Below are 20855 nucleotides of genomic sequence, written 5' to 3' on the forward strand. Positions count from 1 at the left end.
TCACCAACAATAATTATAGATTTGCCATTCTGTATTTTTGAATGCCTCCGGGCAAAACGCTGGTATTTAGACCCCTTGGCTTTAGATTCGCTCTCGTCGTAATTAGACCGATGAGTGCCAGACAAGTCCTCTGTGTCTCATTGTGGTTTGATGGAGATTTCTTCTGCGGGCACTGTGAGCGAGTTGTCAGACTCAGACACCCAGCTGGTTGTCCTGAGTAATTTACTCTGCGGCCTCTGGGCTGATATCTGGCAGCATCTCCTCCATTCTCAGAGAATTCCTCATTCTCCCTGCAGCGGCTGCCAGGCTCGGAACGCTGTCGGAAACACTGCGGCTTTGGCTAAGCGCTGTGTGAGGTCCACCTTCACTGTGCGAGCAGTCTGCTGGCAGAACAAATATGGGTGGGACTTCTCACCACACACACACACACACACACATATCCCACACACACACGCAGAGGCTTTCTCAAATCACACTTTAGGATTTCATTTATTAGGCTAATGAGGCCAGGGCTCTGACTGAGTCTCGGTTAAACTGTCTACACTCTGCTGTGACCCAAACGCTTCTCTTCCTACTGTGGAACATGTGTTTAACCCTTTGTTTGGCTATGGATTATATATTTTAGAGGTTACATATAGGCTAATCACTTTTAGTAATATATATTTTTTTTACATTTAAATCAAAATTAACAACAACAACAACAAAAAAAAAACATTCTTAAAGCATTTTCCCTAATTTATTGTCAATGACAGATCATTTAAATGTATATATTTATTATGTTTTTTATTTAAAGTTTATCACAGTGCATTCAAAATATATATTTGATCAATTTTAGCATTCCCTGCATCAAACACAAGACTATGGTGCTATAAGCTGTTAGAACCAAGATCTGCAAGTGTAGATTATTGGCCTTTTTTTATATATATAAATAAAAACTTGCTCTTCCTCTAAAATGACTTTTCTGATGACATCACTCACGCTGTGCAGGATGTGACAAGGTTAACAAATAGCCAAATAGCTAATGTTTACCATTAGCTTTCAGTTCTGGGTCTGTTCTGCCAAGTAATAGGCCACTTTTCACGATCCAACCAGTTCTAATGTTATTTTCTATTGATTAATCTATAGATTTATTTTCAATTAGTCGATAAATTCAACAATTGTTTTCCCCCCAAAAAAGTCCCATAATTTTTGATTAATCAGGCAATCCTTTGGTTAACTTCCTAATAAATAATAACTCTTAAGTCTGCCATTAACATTTTCTTCAATCATTTTTATTTTCTTTCTTTTTTATTTATTTATTATTATTTTTTTTATAAAAGCACTTCACCTAACAATGTAAGATTCACAAATAAATCACTTTTTTGGTCTAATAATAAATTTAGTAAATAACTTTACTAAAAAGTCCAATTAATTTCAGACAGTTCACTCATGCAATGTACATTTTTTTTTGCAGTGGTTTCTCGCATGGACATGGAAACGAAATATTATACCGAAAACAAATAGATCTCTGAATGAGTTAAAGATTACCTACAATCCAGTGTTTGCATTGTAGTCTTCTATGGTTTGTTATTAAAAAGTGTATCAAATATAGTCACACTGTTAAAAGAAGGGGCTTGTGACCCAGTACTGCTAGAAACAAATGCCCCCGGTTCTATTGGCTTTACCCTGAAATGCATCATATTACGGAAGTAAAATGAGTTACGAATGAGGTTTCATGTCAAATATTGCATTCCAAAGAGCAATGCAGTCCATAAAATTATATCTGAACCCATGTTTAACTGCAGATCTCTTTGGAATACATTTACCTCAGCAAATATTAGATTCAGAATCTATTTTTATGAGACTTCTTCAGTGTAAACGTACAGGGTGGTGTTTGAAAAGCATCTCAGGATGATGCGTGTCTTAAAATAATCATCCCCAAACTGCAGTAAAGCCACCCAAGCATTGTTTTCATGTTTTCTCTGTGGTCGTTCACCTTCATGTTTATTATTGAGTTAGGTGGAGGAAGATGTCCCCAGAAGACTATTTGAGATGGAACCATTTAAGTTTCTGTTGAAATAAATGTTTAGTCCTAGAACATTCCAAACATTTTGTGTGCGACCGTATGTGTGGTCCTGTCGGCACCATGTGAGAGGTGATGTCTTGTAAAGGTGTGTTTCTGTGCGCCTGCTTGTTTTACCTGTGTGTGGTTACGCATGTGTGTTTGGGAGAGAGAGAGCTATGTCTGAGTCTATGTGTGTGGGAGGATGTCTGCACATGTGTGAGTCCCATAACGTTTTAACCAAAGTTCACACACACACACACACACACACACACACACACACACACAAACACACAAAATTAAAAAGTGTGTGTGTGGGGTGGGGGGGACATCTGTTTTAGCACTTACTGTACAATTGTGCACACTTACATTCTTTTATTTTAAATGTTCAGTTTCACAAGAAAGGAAGAAGGCGAAAGAAAAAAAATGGAAGAGTTGAATACCTACTGCTTATTCAATGGAAACGTTGTTATTTTTTTATTTTAGTAGCTAAGAATATATTTCAACATTGTGGCTTTTTATTTATAAAAACAGATTGCTTGCATGTATGGAAAAGTAAGAAGGTTCCACTGAGACCGTAAAAGCAACACCATAAAATGTGTGGAAGCAATTGTGTGAATTAGGAGACTTTTATTATACAAAAAAAAAGAAAGAAAGAAAAGAAAAAATAAATAAATTGCCAAGTTCCAATGAAGCATCTTGAACAACAACAAAAAAAGATTTTGTAGCGATCCGGAAGATTTTCTGTTTGCACAGCGCCACTTGGCGGTCAGTTTACTCATTGCATGAGAAGCAAACGGTGAGATTTCAACTAGGTTCAAAGGTCTGCTCACACAGGGGCCTAGGGTCCTGAGGCCCGGAGGGGAGGGGGTTGGGGGGATCCAGGGATGAAAATTCCTGCTTGCTATGGCTGGTAGCAGCTTCCGCTCACTCTGGGAAATCGGTTGAACTGGAGCCATCCTGTGAATCCCCACACAGAAATAATAAATCATTCTTAACTAGCCCCCTCACACACCATACTGCGGCACAGAATCAGGCATGTGTTTCAGCCCTCTCGGTGTGTGTGTGAATGTGCACATATGTGCCCGGTCTGTGAGTGTAGGTGTGTGTACGCAGCTGGATCTGTCTTTTAATCCACTCCCTGGAATAATGTTCCTCTCCTACGCATGGGGTGCTTTCTGCTGTCTCTGAATAAAGACTCACAACTCACACAAATGATACCCTACTGTATGTCTTACAATTTCAACCCCATACTGTATTGTTCCATCTGTCTTGGGCTCAAAAGAAGGTAGTGCATAATATTTTTAAATAACACATGCATGACAGTGGTGAGGACACTTTTAGTAGCTTTCATAAGCATGCGGTCATTCACAAAGTTCCTACCGAGAAGTATTTAAAAGTCATTCAGTCAATGACAAGAACAGACATAAACATGTAGAGCCTCACATGTCTTTAAGATTGTAAGATTTATAATTAATGTAATTGATTTTACAAGTGAATACTGAAGTTAGCACCCTGCATGATTTTTTTCTACCGAACAATGACTGCAGAACTGTTCTGTCATTTTGTGTTATTTGTGTCATTAAACGTTATAGCAGAAAGTAATGTTTGTATATTATGCTTGGAATATCAAAAAACTTTAACCTGACACAATGGAGTCAGACTTGGCATAAGCATTGAAGGCCACTGTCTGTCATTCCCTGCCTTGTTCTGTTTCTCTCTCTCTCTCTCTCTCTCTCTCTCTTTCTTTCTTGAATGGACGCATGGGAATGAGACATGAACAGTGGGTTTGCTTGGCAGCTGGCATGCCAACAGCACTCCTATCACCTCATTGACTTAATGTCAGTCGGAGTGACACAAAGACCACCCCAATGCAGTGTATCACCGCTTTATTTTGCTCATCAACACTCTGGACTAGAGAATAGTACAAACCAAAATGATGAAATGTTTCTTGAGCACCAAATCACCAAGTTCCTGTTAGAATGATTTCTGAAGGATAGTATACGAGACTGAAGACTGGAGTAATTGAATATTTTAAACTGATAATTCAGCTTTGCCATTACAGAATTAAATTACATTATAAAATACATTAAAATAGAAAACAACATAAATTTTTTCATCTATAATGTGTAAAATAATATAATATATTAATACATAAAATAATATATATGTGTGTCAAATTAATACTTTATGTCGGTTATTTGTTAACAAGTAATATAATGTACAGCTAATTTGTCATTATTGCTAAATAAACTACAACTAAGTGTTCAGGACCTTGTATTATCCATAAATTGTTAATTTTGCAATAATGATTTTAGAAAAGTTTTTTTTTGGCATAATAAACAGCTTTTTACCAAGCACATGGAAATGGATAATACGAACTAAAGTGAAATTACTGTAGAAACAGGTCGTATGGACTGGAAATAATTTATTATAACAATAAAAAGAAAAACAAAACCTGGGATGAGCATTTATTGTGACCATAGTTTATTAATAAGTGAAACAGTGACCTTATTACTTTTCATCATTATATTAGTTGATTCATTGTGCTTCAGTTTACTCATTATTTAATGAGATCAGACTCTTTAAATATTTGAATATTTGCTCAGTTGAGAAATGCCAAGTTCTAGGCATATAAACACCAGAGCAAGTCTGTAAAATATATGATTTTCTTTAACTGACCACATTTACAATTTACAAATCGTCCCCGAGAGAGATAGGAGGTATCATATACGGCTGTTACTGTCCACCTAGGACTGTGTTTATATTTTTGTACAAGTTTAATATACTTTTTGTGGTTTACTAAATGGTTCCTGAAAATCAAACGAATCATGAACAGTTTCCCTTTTCAAACCGATGCAACAGATTTACATTTCTAAACATTCCTTTTGCCATTAATTGTAATTATCCAGAATTTGGCAATAGAGATCTGATCTCAGCATCATCCAGTCCATCTGGAATGACATGAAGAAACAGAAAGAAAGAAAAAAAGAGACAGATTAAATCCAGGAGAACTGTGGCAACGTCTCCAAGATGCTTCAAGAAACCTTCCTACAAAGCTACCTGAAAATATATGCAGAAGTGTTCTTGGGACTAAAGCTGTTTTAAACGCAAAGGGTGGTCACACCAAATGTTGATTTGATTTAGTTAATTGAAGTTAATTGATAAATAAAATCTATTTATGACATTTGTTTTGAAAACATCCTCACTTAACAGCATTTTTACACAAGTGCCTAAAGATTTTCACAGGACTGTAGCTTTGCAGGAAGGTTTCTTCAAGTGTTTTGGAGACCTTTCCACAGTTCTTCTAGATTTATTCTGTCTCCGTTTTGTTCTGTTTCTTCACGTAATCTCAGCCAGACTGGATGATAGTGAGATCAGAACTCTGTGTGGGGCACTGGATGTTGTCAGAATACAAATATCTCGCTGGATTATAATATAAAATGAATATATTTTGATTCATTGCTTCTGCTGATACTAAAAGCAGCTCATTTGCCATTCAGCATTTCACCTGTTCAGAAATACAGCGATTTCTCCAATCAACACAGTGACTCCTGATAAATGATTGCCCTCTGGTGGGAGCCTCCTGTAGATTCACGCATATGGTGCCTGGTCTAGAAATGAGAAAAACTTATCTGTTATTCTCTTTCTCTGAATATTTCTCTTCAGCTCTTGGTCTGTGCTTTGCAGTCAGCCTTGTAAACTTGGTAAAGTGACCTTGGGTTTTAGATTTTCTTTCAACTTTGGGTTATTATTATTATCATTTTCAACCAGGGTCCAAAAAACTGCACAGGGTCCATACAGAACAAACATGAATACAGATTTTAATGATTTTTTTTTTTTTTTTTTAATCTTTAAATTACCTATTCATTCAATGATTTTAACTGTGACTCTGATGCACAACCTTAGCCAGCAGTAGAAGTGGAAAGTTCTCCAGACAGCCTTGTTTGATTGAAATATGTTTAAGCTTATCAAACCTTTATTAAAATAAATTATTTATACACAAATACCGTTCACAAGTTTAAGGGCCTGTAAGATTTGTTAATTTATTTTGAAAGAGGTCTCTTATGCTCACTAGGGCTGAATTTACTTTATCAAAATATCATAAAACGGTAATATTATATAATCAGATTTCTATTTTTAAAATGCAATTGATTCCTGTGAAGGTAAAGCTGAATTTTCAGCAGTCATTACTCCAGTCTTCATAACTCATTTTAAAATGCTGTTTTGGTGCTCAATAAACATTTCTTAATATTATCAGTGTTGAAAACAGTTGTGCTGCTTAATATTTTTCTCAGGAACTGTAATGAATTGTTTTAAGAACTCTTCTGAATAGAAAGTAAAAAATAAATAAATAAATAAATAATTGTAACTTTATAAATGTATGTACTGTAACTTTAGAAAAAAATAACACATTAATTTCTTAAAAAAATAAAATAAAAATTCAATAAAATACTATTGCATAGTAAATGTCTTATTTGTTTGATATCTCTTTCGTTCCACTAATTATAATGTAGTTATGGCCAGAGCATAGTGGAACAACCTGGTAAGAATAAGTACTTTGCCTAATTACAACACAGCCCTTACGTCCCCTCCAGTCCTCCGCTCAAGAGTGGGCCCTCCAGGTCCAGCACACCCCCCCCCCCCCACCCCACTCAGCTGCCCCACCTCCTCCACCCTCTCTCCCTCATGCTCTTTTCTCCTGGTTGCCTGGGCGATGCCTAACAAAGCCATCATTTCACCAATTTCCACAGAAACAGGTGCTGGCACAATGGCCGCTTCCTTCTGCGCTGAAAGAGAAGGTTAGTGAGGTTCATGGGAACTCGGGCAGACAATCTCAGGGCTGTCCAAGTGTCGTCCTTAGGCTCTGACATAAAAGAAGGCTAATTTGTTGTCGCTGTTTTCCCAGGAGGGGGGGAAAGGAGGGGGGACACATTTTGGGAGAAACAGACCCTGTGATATCAATCTCAAAGTAGCCGAGAGCTATTTTTCTGATGTGCTTGACGTCCAGTGTTTTGCATATGTGGAATGACATTTTCTATGTGTGTGGTTGTAAGACAAAAAACTCCAGGACAAAAGAACAAGCAATGGCATTGCTCTCAGATGTTTCATTGGCTATTTGATGTTATTGGTATTGCACTATTTTTGGTCCTTTCTGACTTCCTCAATCCTCAGAACTAAAATACAGGGACTGGGTGCTGGCAGCAAAATATGTCTGGATTTTTGAGGAAGGGGAAGTTCCCTTCTGCATGGTTCAAAATGAGGTTTTGTGTCAACATGATGACAGTGACAATGACAATGATCGAAATGCTTCTCTTAGTAAAATTTTTTTTCAGCATTTGAAAGGTTCTTTTAGGTAAATGAGAATGTCTTTTGTAATACAAATATTATATATATATATATATATATATATATATATATATATATATATATATATATATATATATATATATAGATATATATATATATATACATATAGATATATATATATATATATATATATATATATATATATATATATATATTTCTTGAAAAATTATTACATAAAAGTAATATATATATATATATATATATATATATATATATATATATATATATATATATATATAATTTGCATACACAATATGCATTTCATTTTTAAATTCAGGCACAGCTAAATCTCTTCTGGTCATTTATGTTATTTGAGGAGTTTAGTCTGATTAATCAGTGTCTATTGAGAAGGTTTTGTTTACCTCTATTAGTGCCGTTGTTTCCCCCCCACATCAGGCTCCAAAGCACTGCCTCCTATGGTTCAATTTGGGGGCCACCAATGCACAAAGTAAAACACTCTACAAAAGAGTATAATAAAACATGCCACAGAACAGAAACAAGGGAGAGAAAGAGAAAGACCGCAGGAGAGAGAGACAGGGGAGGGGAGGGGGAGAAGCTGAGCGAGGAAATGAGAGCTAGAGAGACACTTGTAAACCTGTCTGAAAGCATTCCAATAAACAGTGGAAGAATGTAGGCTTATTTGAATCTCGTCTAGAATGGCTTTGTCAGAAACCTACACACCTTTAAAGACAGATACGCACACACAAACAAAAGGCATACAGATACATAAGGATTAAGTGTGAGCTGAAAAACAAAACAAAACAAAACAAAACAATGGCCTGTTTTACAATAATGCCTGCAAAAAATGTAAAAAAGTTTTTGTTATATTCTTGTTTTATTTATTTATTAATGTATATTTTATTTCGGTTTTAGCTTTATTTTATTTAATTTTTTGTATTAAATATGAACTATATTTTTTTTTCACTTTTTTCAAGCTTAGGTTTTCATTCAAATATTTTTATTGTATTGTCTTATTATATTTCCTATAACAAAACTATTTTAATAATTTCAGTAACTTTAACCACTATTTACAGCAACTTTTGTAGTTGATGCTGTGTTGATCATGCAGATGATCATACAAATTTGTTGTAACAAAATTAAATTTCTCGCATTTTCTGTTAAAAAGGTGCGGGACCACTCATAGTGTGCGGGACTTTTATTTTAAAACGCCCATTTCCGGTGACTGTCAGGAAACTCATCGGTAAAATAAAAAATAAAAGTGGACAGAGCCCCGTAAACCCAGTGGTTGTCTTGATATTATCTGGCCAAATCTCGACGACTTAAAATTCAATCTGGACCGATTTAATGGACAAATAAGGTGAGGGAATCACGCCTAACGTAACTTTGTCATAGTCATTTCAGTGCGTAACGTCACCGATAAAAAACTGCTAAAACAGCACAAATCCGATACTTCGATCAAGCTAAGCTAAAGCTAATTGACACTCTGTTAGCCAGTCTGTAAACAGTAAGTCTCGCTCGCAGATATACTTTAAACCTTGACCTTTTGTCTATTAAAACCATACAATTATTTTAATAGTTCTGCCTTAATGATATCGCTTCTGCTAGCTCGTTGGGTTTGCATTGGGAATACTCTGGGCCCTGAGAAAATTAATTACAAACATGACACGACCAATCTTCAATACGTTAAAAGTGCTTTTTCAGCGTCCATAACACCATTGACCTGATTTGTGTATATATTTACCTCACATTTCTATTTTACGGCATTGTCACGTTAAACATTTCAATCTCCAGAGCAACCAGTTAACGTTTCTCCACACGAGTAAGTTACAAGTTACATCACTAAACTTCACTAAATAGCACTAGAGTTTAATGTCAATACAAGACGTCTATGTGCGCCACATTCTGATACAGTAAATTAATTCATTTGTGATGTTTACTGTGGGCGTGTTGTGCTCATATTTGCTAGTCATGCTGTTTTCAAGCTTGTTTGCATAGAGTTCAAACTGCTTGATATCTAGATAATAATTTGTCAAAGATAACTCCATATTTTTGCCGCAACGTTCAGATTGCCCATGCATGCACAAGAGAGTCGTTTGAAATCATGTAGGCTTACTTTGAATGTATTTTAAGTGTGATAAAAAAAAACACTTTTTCCCTTTAGTAGGGAAGTATTTTAATACAAACAAATATATCCATTTAGCAGGAACTTCCGTCCAAATTGACTTCTCACAGTAAAGTCACCTTTATGTCGCTCTTAATAAAATACAATAATATAAACTTTTTTTTTCAAAAGCAGCGTCACATTAATAAACAGGTAAATAACATAATTAGTGTTGCAACCATCTTCAGTTATGAGACTAATTCAAATTTTGCTTTAAAGCAGCTCTAAAAAAAGACATTAGTGTTGTTATTCAGCTTAAGTAAGTTTATTGATTCAGTTAAGTGTATTAACTGTAAAGTTAATCAATTATAAAACGTGTTCAATTCAGCTATAAGCACTACACAAAAGGCAAACAAGATGATACTAGAATCAAACCAGCATAAACTAAGACCATTTCTTTTGTTTTAAGGGGTACCAGTGCACGCCCAGATACCACAGGAATGGATATCACAAGCCGCTGCACTCTTGGTGACCCCAACAAGCTCCCAGAGGGAGTTCCTCAGCCTGCCAGGATGCCCTACGTCTCCGACAAGCACCCTCGGCAGACTCTGGAGGTCATCAGCCTGCTCCGCAAGCACAGAGAGTTGTGCGATGTGGTGTTGGTGGTTGGAGCCAAGAAGATTTATGCACACCGTGTGATCCTGTCCGCCTGCAGCCCCTATTTCAGAGCCATGTTCACGGGGGAACTGGCCGAGAGCCGGCAGACCGAAGTGGTCATCCGGGATATAGATGAACGTGCCATGGAGCTGCTCATCGACTTCGCTTATACCTCGCAGGTATGAATTCCTATTGCTGTATGTTGAATATGAAAGTTGCATTGAATGTTCATTTACTTTAGATTTTGATATTAAATTCAAATGCTGTGTATTGAATTTCAGTACTAAACTTTCAACCAGCTGACGTAAGTTGTGTGTTTGCATGCAGGTGACTGTCGAGGAGGGAAATGTGCAGACATTGCTGCCTGCTGCCTGCTTGTTGCAACTGGCAGAGATTCAGGAAGCCTGCTGTGAATTCCTCAAGCGGCAGTTGGACCCCTCAAACTGCTTGGGCATCAGGGCCTTCGCCGACACTCACTCCTGCAGAGAGCTGCTGCGTATTGCTGATAAGTTCACTCAACATAACTTTCAAGAGGTAATGGCTGACTCTCACACACCCTCTATTGTGTTGACTCTGAATGTGCCATGACTTTGAACTTGAACCTTTTTGTTTCCATTTCTTGCTTGTTTTTGCTGTCTTTGTGTAGTATTGGTCTAAATATGTTCTCTTTGCTAATATTACAATAAGCCATACTGCAAATTAAGGAACACTTGAACAACATTATTTTTTACAGCATTTATTAATTTTAGTCAATGATAATTTATAAATATATTGTTCATAATACCCTAACGTTCAAAAGTTTGGGGTCATTAAGATTTGTTTTGAAAAAACAAACAAACAAAAAAAAGCCTTTTATTCAGCAGTACAGCATTAAATTGATCCAAAATGACAGTAAAGACATTTATAAGGTTGGTAAAGATTTTTATTTGAAACGAATGCTTTTCTTCTGAACTCCAGAAAAAAAAAAAGTATTACAGTTTCCACAAAAATATTAAGCAGCACAACTGTTTTTAACTGAGATAATAATAATAATAATAATTAATAATAAAAAAATGACAATAATAAATGTTTCCTGAGCACCAGTTAAGCATATTAAATTATTCTGAATGAGCCCGACTACTGAAAATCAAGCTTTGCAACCACAATAATAAATTAAATTGGAAAATATATTAAAAAAGAAAATGGTAATAGAAAACCTGAAGATTTCAGACATTTTTAAAAAGTTGTTTTCTAGGCTTGGGGGAGTCATTGTAATGTCAATATAAATGTTTCTTCGGTTAGAATTTACACTGGTCAGAAAGTTTGGGAACCCTACATAAGCCGCAGTTGTGACTTCCCTGTATCTAATTTTAGCCTTACTCTCAACTTTTCCATCAGCTAGTTTAGGGTTTCCCTGATGACTGTGCAACCCTGTTATTTTTGACTCATGGGACGAACCCCCATTGCTGGTATCAAATGAACACCCCTGCATTTCTACATTTAGTGTAAAAGGGTCATATACAATACCATGGTCATGGATTTGATTCCCAGGGAATATATAAAATGTATTTTTTTACAAAAAACTGTGAGCTTTTTGGTGAAGTAAAAAAAAAAAATGCCATGTCACCTTAAAGTTTTTTTTTTTTTTTTTTTTTATCATTTCTGCTTTTTAGGTGATGGAGAGTGAAGAGTTCATGCTGCTCCCAGCCAACCAGCTGATAGACATCATCTCCAGTGATGAGCTCAATGTTCGGAGTGAGGAGCAAGTGTTTAACGCTGTAATGGCCTGGGTTAAATACAGCATCCAGGAGCGCAGGCCTCAGCTGCCACAGGTCAGAGATAAGATATGTAACACTAGAGACATACTGCTTATGGTAGCTGTTCGTAATTTGAATAAAAAAAATGCAATATATATTAGTTTATATAAGAGCTGTTCAATTTAGTATTATTCTGGAAACCCTGCTACATTGTTTTTAGGTTTCTTTGATGAAAAAGTTCAAAAGAACTGCATTTATTTGAAATGGAAATCTTTTATAACATTATATATGGCTTTACTGTCACTTTTTAATCTACAGCATTCCTGCTGAATAAAGTAATAATTTCTATATTATATTTCTGTAATATATCTCTTTAATACTGTATATTTGACAGGCTTTTAAATGGTAGTGTATATCAATAGGATTCAAAAAAATTTGTAAATATTGTTCAAATTACATGTAAATTACATGTAAATGATGTTATTATTTAGACCCGCATCAAAAAGATGAATAATTCATGAGCCCTCTCATCTGTTTTGTCATGGCAACAGGTTCTGCAACATGTGCGTCTTCCCCTTTTGAGCCCGAAGTTTCTGGTTGGGACGGTGGGTTCAGATCCTCTAATCAAGAGTGACGAGGAGTGTAGGTGCGTGTGTACAGTCCCTTTTAAACTAAATTAAGTTTTTGTTAATGGGTGAAGATCCTCCTCTATGGCCCTTTTGCCAGAGTCCAATATCTCTGAAGCATATTTTAATGGACTGTGATGGGTTTAATTAAAGTTTCTTTAGTTTTCAGTTAATTTATATGAGAAAATATATTTAATGAAGTGAGACCAGACTCAGTGGTAGATTGGCCGTCAGCAGCGCAAAAGGTTGTGGGTTCGATTCTCAGGGAACACGCAAAAAATGTATAGCCTAAATGCACTGCAAGTCACTATGGATAAAAGCGTCTGCTAAATGCATAAATGTAAATTTCAATGTCTGTTTCAAATTTTAAATTTATGTAAATTTCAATTTTCAACTGTGACAGCATAGATTTAATCAACACCTTTTTTCTTTTCTTTTTTTTTTTCTCTTGCAGGGACTTGGTTGATGAAGCCAAGAACTACCTCCTGTTACCCCAAGAGCGCCCCCTAATGCAGGGACCTCGAACCCGGCCCAGAAAGCCTATTCGTTGTGGAGAAGTTCTGTTTGCTGGTGGGTGTTTTAGCAAGCAGATCTTAGTTCTTATTCCGCTGATTGATTTTTTTTTTTTTCTGCTTTCCAAGATTTCCCCTGGCACGTCATGTGATCTGACTTCTGTTTGTGTGATTCAGTGGGAGGTTGGTGCAGTGGTGATGCCATCTCAAGCGTTGAGCGCTACGACCCTCAGACCAATGAATGGAGGATGGTGGCGTCGATGAGCAAACGGCGCTGTGGAGTTGGTGTCAGTGTTCTGGATGATCTGTTGTACGCAGTTGGCGGACACGACGGCTCGTCTTATCTCAATAGTGTGGAGAGGTGCTGCATGATTGACACAAATGAATCAGTTGTGAATCCAATGAATGGATCCTCAAAGAATGAAATGCATGAAACTATTTTGGCTGGAAAAATTAAACTCAGCATTTCTGCCCTCTTCTCACAGGTACGATCCCAAGACTAACCAGTGGAGCAGTGACGTCGCCCCTACCAGCACCTGCAGGACCAGTGTGGGTGTTGCTGTTTTAGGAGGGTATCTGTATGCTGTAGGAGGCCAGGATGGGGTTTCCTGTCTCAACATTGTAGAAAGGTTAGTGTTAAGATAATTATCCAGATATCATTAAATATCTAAATGGACATGGCATGAAGGTTTCATTAGGAGGGGATTTAATTAGATATTTTCTTTTGTTTTTTTAAGGTATGATCCGAAAGAGAATAAGTGGACTCGTGTTGCCTCAATGAGTACCAGGCGGTTGGGTGTAGCTGTAGCTGTATTAGGAGGTTTTCTTTACGCAGTAGGTGGTTCAGACGGCACATCCCCACTAAACACAGGTAAATACTGGAAGATGTAGAGGCAGAACTCCGTAATACTGGAGTCAGTTGAAAGTGATCAGATATTGCTATGTGTGTAGTTAACAGGGCTGGGAAAATAAATCAATGCATTCCGAATCAAGAAACGATCCTGAGATTTCCTGAACGCATCGATTCTTTCTCGAGTCGATTCTGAGCTTAGTTTTGAACAGCAGATGGCGCTGCAGGCTTTAGAAACGGACGTACTCTGCTTGTTTGCAAACCCTTACACACGCTAAACCTAAAATAATAATTCATAAAATTAAACAAATTTTAATTACTAGGGTGTTCACAGTAGGCTGTTTACATTAATCTGGTGTCATAAAAGCATTCTGAGTCTAGGTGAATTTACAGACTCAGCCGAACCATAGACCGTAAAAGAAATGGACACAGCGACCCCATTGGAACTCAATTGAGACAAGTGAAGCGTTTTTTAGCACTTCCGTTTCTGATGCGCAGACTCAAACTAAGCTTGATGACGTCAGCAACCTGTCTGACAGATGTAAATCTTCTAGTAGCTGTGCGCTGTTATTCGCTGTAAAAGTGATGCCAAAATGAATGGGAGTCAATGGGAATGCTAACGCAAGTGAAGTTCTGCTACAAGATGGCACGCGGTCGACTTCCTTGCTGCCTGAGCCGAACGCACAAGTGCTCTTCATTGCTCTTCTTCATGAGCATTTGAGTGTGCGGATAAAAACTAGATTAGAGCGCCATCTGTTGTTAAAACATAAGCTCAGAATCGATTCCAGAGAGAATAGCGATGCATTCTTAAATCTCAGAATCCTTGTATCGATTCTGCTTTGATATATATTTGATCATATTATATTTATAGATTATATTTGATGTCCTCTGTTTTTTTTATATATATATATATAAATGCAGCTGTTTTGTTTTGTGTTTTGACAGTTTTATGATTAAAGTATCAGATATTATCATTCAATAAAAGAACATTACTGTATTGGTGATGAAACTTTGAAATTGTCCGTTTGGCTGTTTCAGTAGCTGTAGTCAATACAAGTGTGCCAAATTTAATAAGTTGGAACTTTTTGTGAAATTTCTCAGTACCACAAGAAACAAAAGCTATTGAATTCTTTGTCAAGTTGACATCAAAGTGCTGGTATTTTTAACATCAATAATGCTTTATTCAAAACATTTTTAAAGTTTGGATTTGGTACAGTTTTTACAAAAAAACTTTTATTGTTATATGTTACTAAATATTTCTATTTTAAATAAATGTTGTTCTTTTGAACTTTCTGTTCTTCAAAGAATCCTGTAGAATGTGTCAATTTCCACAAAACTATTGATAATATTAAATCAAACATTGAAAATAAGAAGTGTTTCTTGAGAGGCAGATCAGCATGATTTCTGATGGATCTTGTGACACTGAAGACTGCTGAAAATTCAGCTTTTGCTGTCACAGCAATAAATGACAAAATAATTTGGTATATTCAAATAGTAAAAGCATTTCAATATGTTACTGTTTTGTATTTTTAATCAAATAAATGCAGCCTTGTTGTGCATAAGAAACTTTTTCAAAACCATAAAAAGAAAATCTTAGTGACTCCAAATGTTTGAATAGTTTGCTAGTGTTGACTGCTGAACATCATATTATTAAGATGCATCAGAATGTTTATTAACAGTGATTTTGTTGGCAGTGGAGCGGTATAACCCTCAAGAGAACCGCTGGCATACAGTGGCACCCATGGGCACCCGTCGAAAACACCTGGGCTGTGCCGTATACCAGGACATGATCTACTCTGTGGGTGGCAGAGATGATACCACAGAACTGAGCAGCGCAGAGCGATACAATCCCAGAACCAATCAGTGGTCACCTGTGGTTGCCATGACGTCCAGAAGGAGCGGGGTATGTGAATCTATGATGCTGTTTCAGCCTCTTAAAAAAAGAATTGGCCAACAGTTCTCTCTGCTGTTCTAGGTTGGTTTGGCAGTAGTAAATGGCCAGCTGATGGCAGTTGGAGGATTTGACGGTACCACATACCTGAAAACTATAGAAGTCTATGATCCTGACGCTAACACATGGAGGTATGTAATTTTTTTTTTTTTTTAAAGAAAGTAATATATTTCTTCAGCAAGGATGCATTACATTGATCAAAAGTGAAAGAAAAGAATTTAACATTGTTAGAAAATTGTTTCTACAAAAATATTAAGCATCACAACTTTGATAGCAATAATAGGAATTTATTTTTGAGAGCCAAATCATATCAGAATGATTTCTGAAGGGTCATGTGACACTGAAGACTTGAGTCATGGCTGCTGAAAATTCTGATTTGCTATCGCAGGAATACATTTCATTTGAAAATATTTGATCAAATAAATGCAGCCTTGACGAGCAGTTTTGCGTGAGAAAAAATCATTAAAAAAAAATCTTAAAACCCCTAACGTTGAAATGTTTTTTATATTGAATCATGACCTACCTTTGTTTTAATGATTTTGTAAAATATTTTTTTTAGGCTATATGGTGGAATGAACTACAGGAGATTGGGAGGCGGCGTTGGTGTGATAAAAATGACTCACTGTGAATCACATATATGGTAACACCAACACTATCCATCTCATAGATGCCTCACCATAGCTTGTGCCTCATAGACATTGCACATCATGCAAAATATTGTCTCCAGTTACTGAGATGGCAAAGCAAAGGTATACCATCTCCTGAAGCTGATCTGAGGAGCTGCACCTGGCCATAGAGCATCACTCCATTTTGTTTATACGTTTGGTTTCTCTTTCATACTTGAGAATAGCCAAAGGCAGTGTTTTCGAAGAGAGAAACAGCATCTGGAAGAGCACCGTCCAGAGCGTTTTGTTTTTCTGGAAGGAACTTGACTCTGTTTGACTGCATTGAAGAATAACTACAGTAACCTGAGACGCACGTCGTTGGGGATTGGTGTGAATGATGCTCGTTCTTATGAACAAATCTTTCCCTGATTGATGTTCAAGTCTGAATTGGATGCACTGTGATATCTTTACCATTTCTTTAAGTTTAGGTTTGTGTACACTGAGCACTAACTGTTTTTCTGCATTTTTACCAGATGTAAGCAGACTAGTTGATGTTTTTTTTTCTCACTTTTTGGTGTACTGAAAATGCAGTCCCTCCTGAAACATTGCAGTCAAAAACAGGTTTTGTTTACTTTTTTTTAATACAACCGAATGCATCAATGAATCAGTCCATGCACTTTAATCCACTCAGATTTTTCTATTAAAGTATGTTTTTTTTTTTTTTTTTTATCTTGTTGGATGTATTCTTTTATGCAAGTATGAGGACGCAAGGTAAAAACAGATTTGTCATAATCTGAAATTGAAGAACAGGTTTGCAGTAGTAGCCTGCATGTTTGGTCAGAAACGTAATGTTAAGCTTGTTACTGAATATGGGATGAATCTCTTTGAAATGTAACGACTGCCATTACTTTTTATTTTTTTTAAATCAACACACTTTTTTTTTTCTCTCCACAGGACAGTTATGTATTTTAATTTTGGTGTTGAAATACGGTTACAAAAAGTATATCTTCCATGATCTTATCTTATTTAATCTTAAAGATGTTCAACTGTCAGTACATTTCAGAACTTTGAAAATGTAAATAAAATATCCAAAGATAAGTAATCCAGATGTTTGCAGTCAATATTGACATTGTGTTGTTTATAGATGATCAACCTTTTCCATGAGGTTTAGATCAGTGGTTCTCCACCTTCTTGACTTTGATGCCCTCCCCATTGTTCAAAAGAATATTTTCTCTGGTACTATTTCTGTAATGATGACAGAGCATTTTATTAATGAAATGTCAATAAATACAATAGGAATAACAGTGATTTCTGTAATCAACTTTAATAACTCAGTTCTTCACATTTAACATGTTTTATAGAGATTTTTCGCATTTAAATCAACTTAAGCATATCATTTATTTTAAGTCATCTTGCAGCCTCCTGTTTGAGAACCAATGATTTAAACTCAAATTTAACTGTGCAATTTTTCTTTGAACAAAATTTAACGAGAGCTGTTAAAAGGAAAATACTCTACTTCAATTTGTGCTTTATTAAGAGACAAATGGTACATATTGTTATGCACATCTTAGGTCATTTTCTGATGGAAATGTTTTAATGAAAGATGTTTAGAGTGCAAATTAAAGAAAGTAATATGCAACAACACAAACAGTCAATTTAAATCAATTACAAAATAAGAACCCCATCTTTCAAACTAACTTTAGAACTACCATTAGAACAGACTTCTGCTTGCCAGCTCTACCTACATGCTTTGTAAAATGTTATACATTTAGATTGTTAGATTCTGACATTGTTGGCACTGCTAGTAAAACCTAATCAGAACATTTCAGAGGCCCTGAGTCAAAACAACCAAAATCAAGCCACTATCCATTTTGTAAAGATAACAAATATTTAGCGATTTACATACTTTAAAGTGTTCAGCATATTTTGTATAAAATATAAACATGTAAAAATATACTAATAGACATACTAATGCCTATTCGTGTGAACTAAATAAGAACCTATACATGTAGTTAGGATACATTTACAGATGGTGATAAATGAGTTGTAACACAAATAATATAAGCCTTAATGACTGAAATAATGTTGTTTGTCTTGAAAAAACTCTAGTAAGTTAAAGAAAAGAAAACAGGCGTCTGAAAACAGAAAAAGTTATATTTTAAAAGCTGGATAACAAAGACATTTTACAGCACAAAAAATAAATATGTGACAATAAGCTTTGAAAAATATAAAAGTATAAAATGGCATAGAAAATAAATAAATACGTATTTACAAATCTAAAGTAGGAAGCAGGTTTTAGGCTGCCATTTTCAAAAGAGCACATTCTGTCAGCAGGGTAAGTACGGTGGTGATGTAGTCACTGTTTCCGATCTGAAAGAGAGAAAAATCAAGTTGTAACAATTATAGATGCAATGCAACATACGCTGTATAAACAATGACTAAATATGAAACATAATTACCTTGATTTTCCCATCGAGATGTGCTGATCCCAGAGCAGTAGATACTTTTATGAGTGTGCCAGCAGACAGGTAGATCTTAAAGTGTCTGAAAAAATGATTCTCCAGCCCGCTGATGAAAGACTGGACCTCTTTAAGTCGATCCGGTCATCTGTACTCTCCTCTGGGTGAATGCTGTTCCAGAGTTCCCACGCATCCTGTGGGTTAACCGTATATGTGACATCCAGGGATGGCTGTGTCGGAAGGCTCCAGGCCAGTTTCAGATGCCTGATATTGCAGGTGGGATGGCAACCAGTCCACAGAGCAGTCAGCCAATTCAGAGTGGTCGAGTTTAAAGCCAAGCAACCAAAGCTGCAATCAAAAGCCCTCTCGAACCAAGATTTAACCAGGGTTGTAAGAGACTCAGGGCCACTCGTGCAAAACAGAGGTAAGCTGACAAAATCTGGAGGCAGTGACCTTATGTACTCCGGATCACCACTGACACAAGTGAGCCAACCCTGCCAGACAACTTTTGGTGCATCTGCCACTGCAGCAAATACTGGTTTGGACTGAATCTGAGGAAATAAAAATGAACATAAATGAGGCATATTTATATATTACTGTAGAAATACCCCCCCCCCCCCCCAGGATTCTTTGATGAATAGAGAGTCAAGGTAACTTTTTGGAGCAATGTCAATATATCTACTATCACACCAAATGTAATGAATATAATGAATCGAAAGAAAGAAAGAAAATAAAAAACTTTTGATCCCCAACCTTTCATGTGATCCTTGGTGCTCAATAATTATTTTTTAACTATTATAAAACTGGTTTGGTCCTTAATATTTGTATTTTTGTGAAAACTATGCATACAGTTTTTCAGGATTCATTGATTACAGAGTTAAGAAGAAAAGCATTTATTTAAAACAGAACTATTTAAAAAAAATTTAAATGATATATATATATATATATATATATATATATATATATATTTACTTGAAGATCTTACTGAATAAAGTATGTTTCCTAAAAAAATATATATAATAAGAAATACTTAACCTATTTAGGCTTACCTGAATGAAAACAGTCTCAGCATCCTCATCTGTCTCAGCCAATCCAAGAACTGCAGTAAACGTGATCTTAAATCCCGCTTGTAGCCCGACTTCAACTGCAACTCCTTGCTGTTTCTCTGCTGCAATGAAGGCTGAGAGATGTTTGGAATATGATTTCAGCTGTGTATGTCTGAAATGATGCAAAGGGGTGACGTAGGACAGCTTCCATTCATTTTTTACCAGAACAGCAATATGCTCAGGGTCAACCTTATTCTGTAGAAAGAATAAAGACATTTGACACTCAAGCCAGTCTATGTCAGTACCAACATACTAAGATATACTGAACGAGTCATTTCCATGATCCCTTACATTGATTGTTTGTGATTTGGCAGTCCCTCTGCTGGTTGGGATCTTCAAGACTGCTAAATGTCCCGGTGTATGCCAGAAATATGAGGGAGCTTCAACACAACTCCGACCATAACTTTTGTTTCTACGAGTAGCAGGTCTGCTGGCAGGAGTGTTGACAGCACTGTATGGGGAACGTAATATAAGCAACAGATATGGTTATAAATAACAACTCTACTACTATTAATGGAACCAACAACACTCAATAACTTCCGTGTTAATGAATATACTTTTGTTATATGCATAAAATACAATAAATGTGGAAGTTTTAAAACATTTAATCAAACCACTTGATCAGAAAACAAAAGACAACAGTTCAGACAACCGCCACTATTTGCTAAACCACAGCATGTTCCACTCTCGTTGTATTATGTGAGACGCGCAAACGTGTTGTGTTCCAAATAAGAATTCTGCGCGACAAAACGTTTTAAATTTTTTTGTCGTACCTGCCTCTACCCTCCATGATGAACATAAACACACCGAGCCAAAAAAAAAAAAAGCAGGAAGAGGATTTGAACATCCCGCTTTCCCATCGTGCAACGGGGCGGTGCAG

General features: G+C 36.2%; 1 protein-coding gene and 1 pseudogene across 1 annotated transcript; one reads left to right on the top strand and one right to left on the bottom strand.

Annotated features, from left to right (window-relative positions):
- The first annotated feature begins 8575 nt into the window (after window positions 1-8575).
- klhl20 (kelch-like family member 20) lies at window positions 8576-17512 on the top strand. Its single transcript, XM_052618936.1, has 12 exons — window positions 8576-8729; window positions 9943-10309; window positions 10458-10664; window positions 11783-11941; window positions 12418-12512; window positions 12947-13062; window positions 13182-13365; window positions 13490-13633; window positions 13742-13875; window positions 15549-15757; window positions 15830-15936; window positions 16365-17512. The coding sequence occupies exons 2-12, from the start codon at window positions 9974-9976 to the stop codon at window positions 16447-16449; spliced, it is 1776 nt and encodes a 591-aa protein (XP_052474896.1). The 5' UTR covers window positions 8576-8729; window positions 9943-9973; the 3' UTR covers window positions 16450-17512.
- Window positions 17513-17918: 406 nt separating this feature from the next.
- Window positions 17919-20829, bottom strand: LOC128030873 (centromere protein L-like; annotated as a pseudogene).
- Between the last annotated feature and the right edge of the window lie 26 nt (window positions 20830-20855).

Source organism: Carassius gibelio, chromosome A2, assembly GCF_023724105.1.
Source record: "Carassius gibelio isolate Cgi1373 ecotype wild population from Czech Republic chromosome A2, carGib1.2-hapl.c, whole genome shotgun sequence".
NCBI classification, from domain to species: Eukaryota; Metazoa; Chordata; class Actinopteri; order Cypriniformes; family Cyprinidae; genus Carassius; species Carassius gibelio.

What these genes read in the sequence shown, in the direction of transcription:
- klhl20 (XM_052618936.1), top strand. Translation starts at nt 9,974, where the DNA reads ATGGATATCACAAGCCGCTGCACTCTTGGTGACCCCAACAAGCTCCCA. An exon ending in AAGAGTGACGAGGAGTGTAG is followed by an intron (nt 12,513 to 12,946) that starts GTGCGTGTGTAC and finishes TTTCTCTTGCAG; the next exon opens with GGACTTGGTTGATGAAGCCA. An exon ending in CCTGACGCTAACACATGGAG is followed by an intron (nt 15,937 to 16,364) that starts GTATGTAATTTT and finishes TATTTTTTTTAG; the next exon opens with GCTATATGGTGGAATGAACT.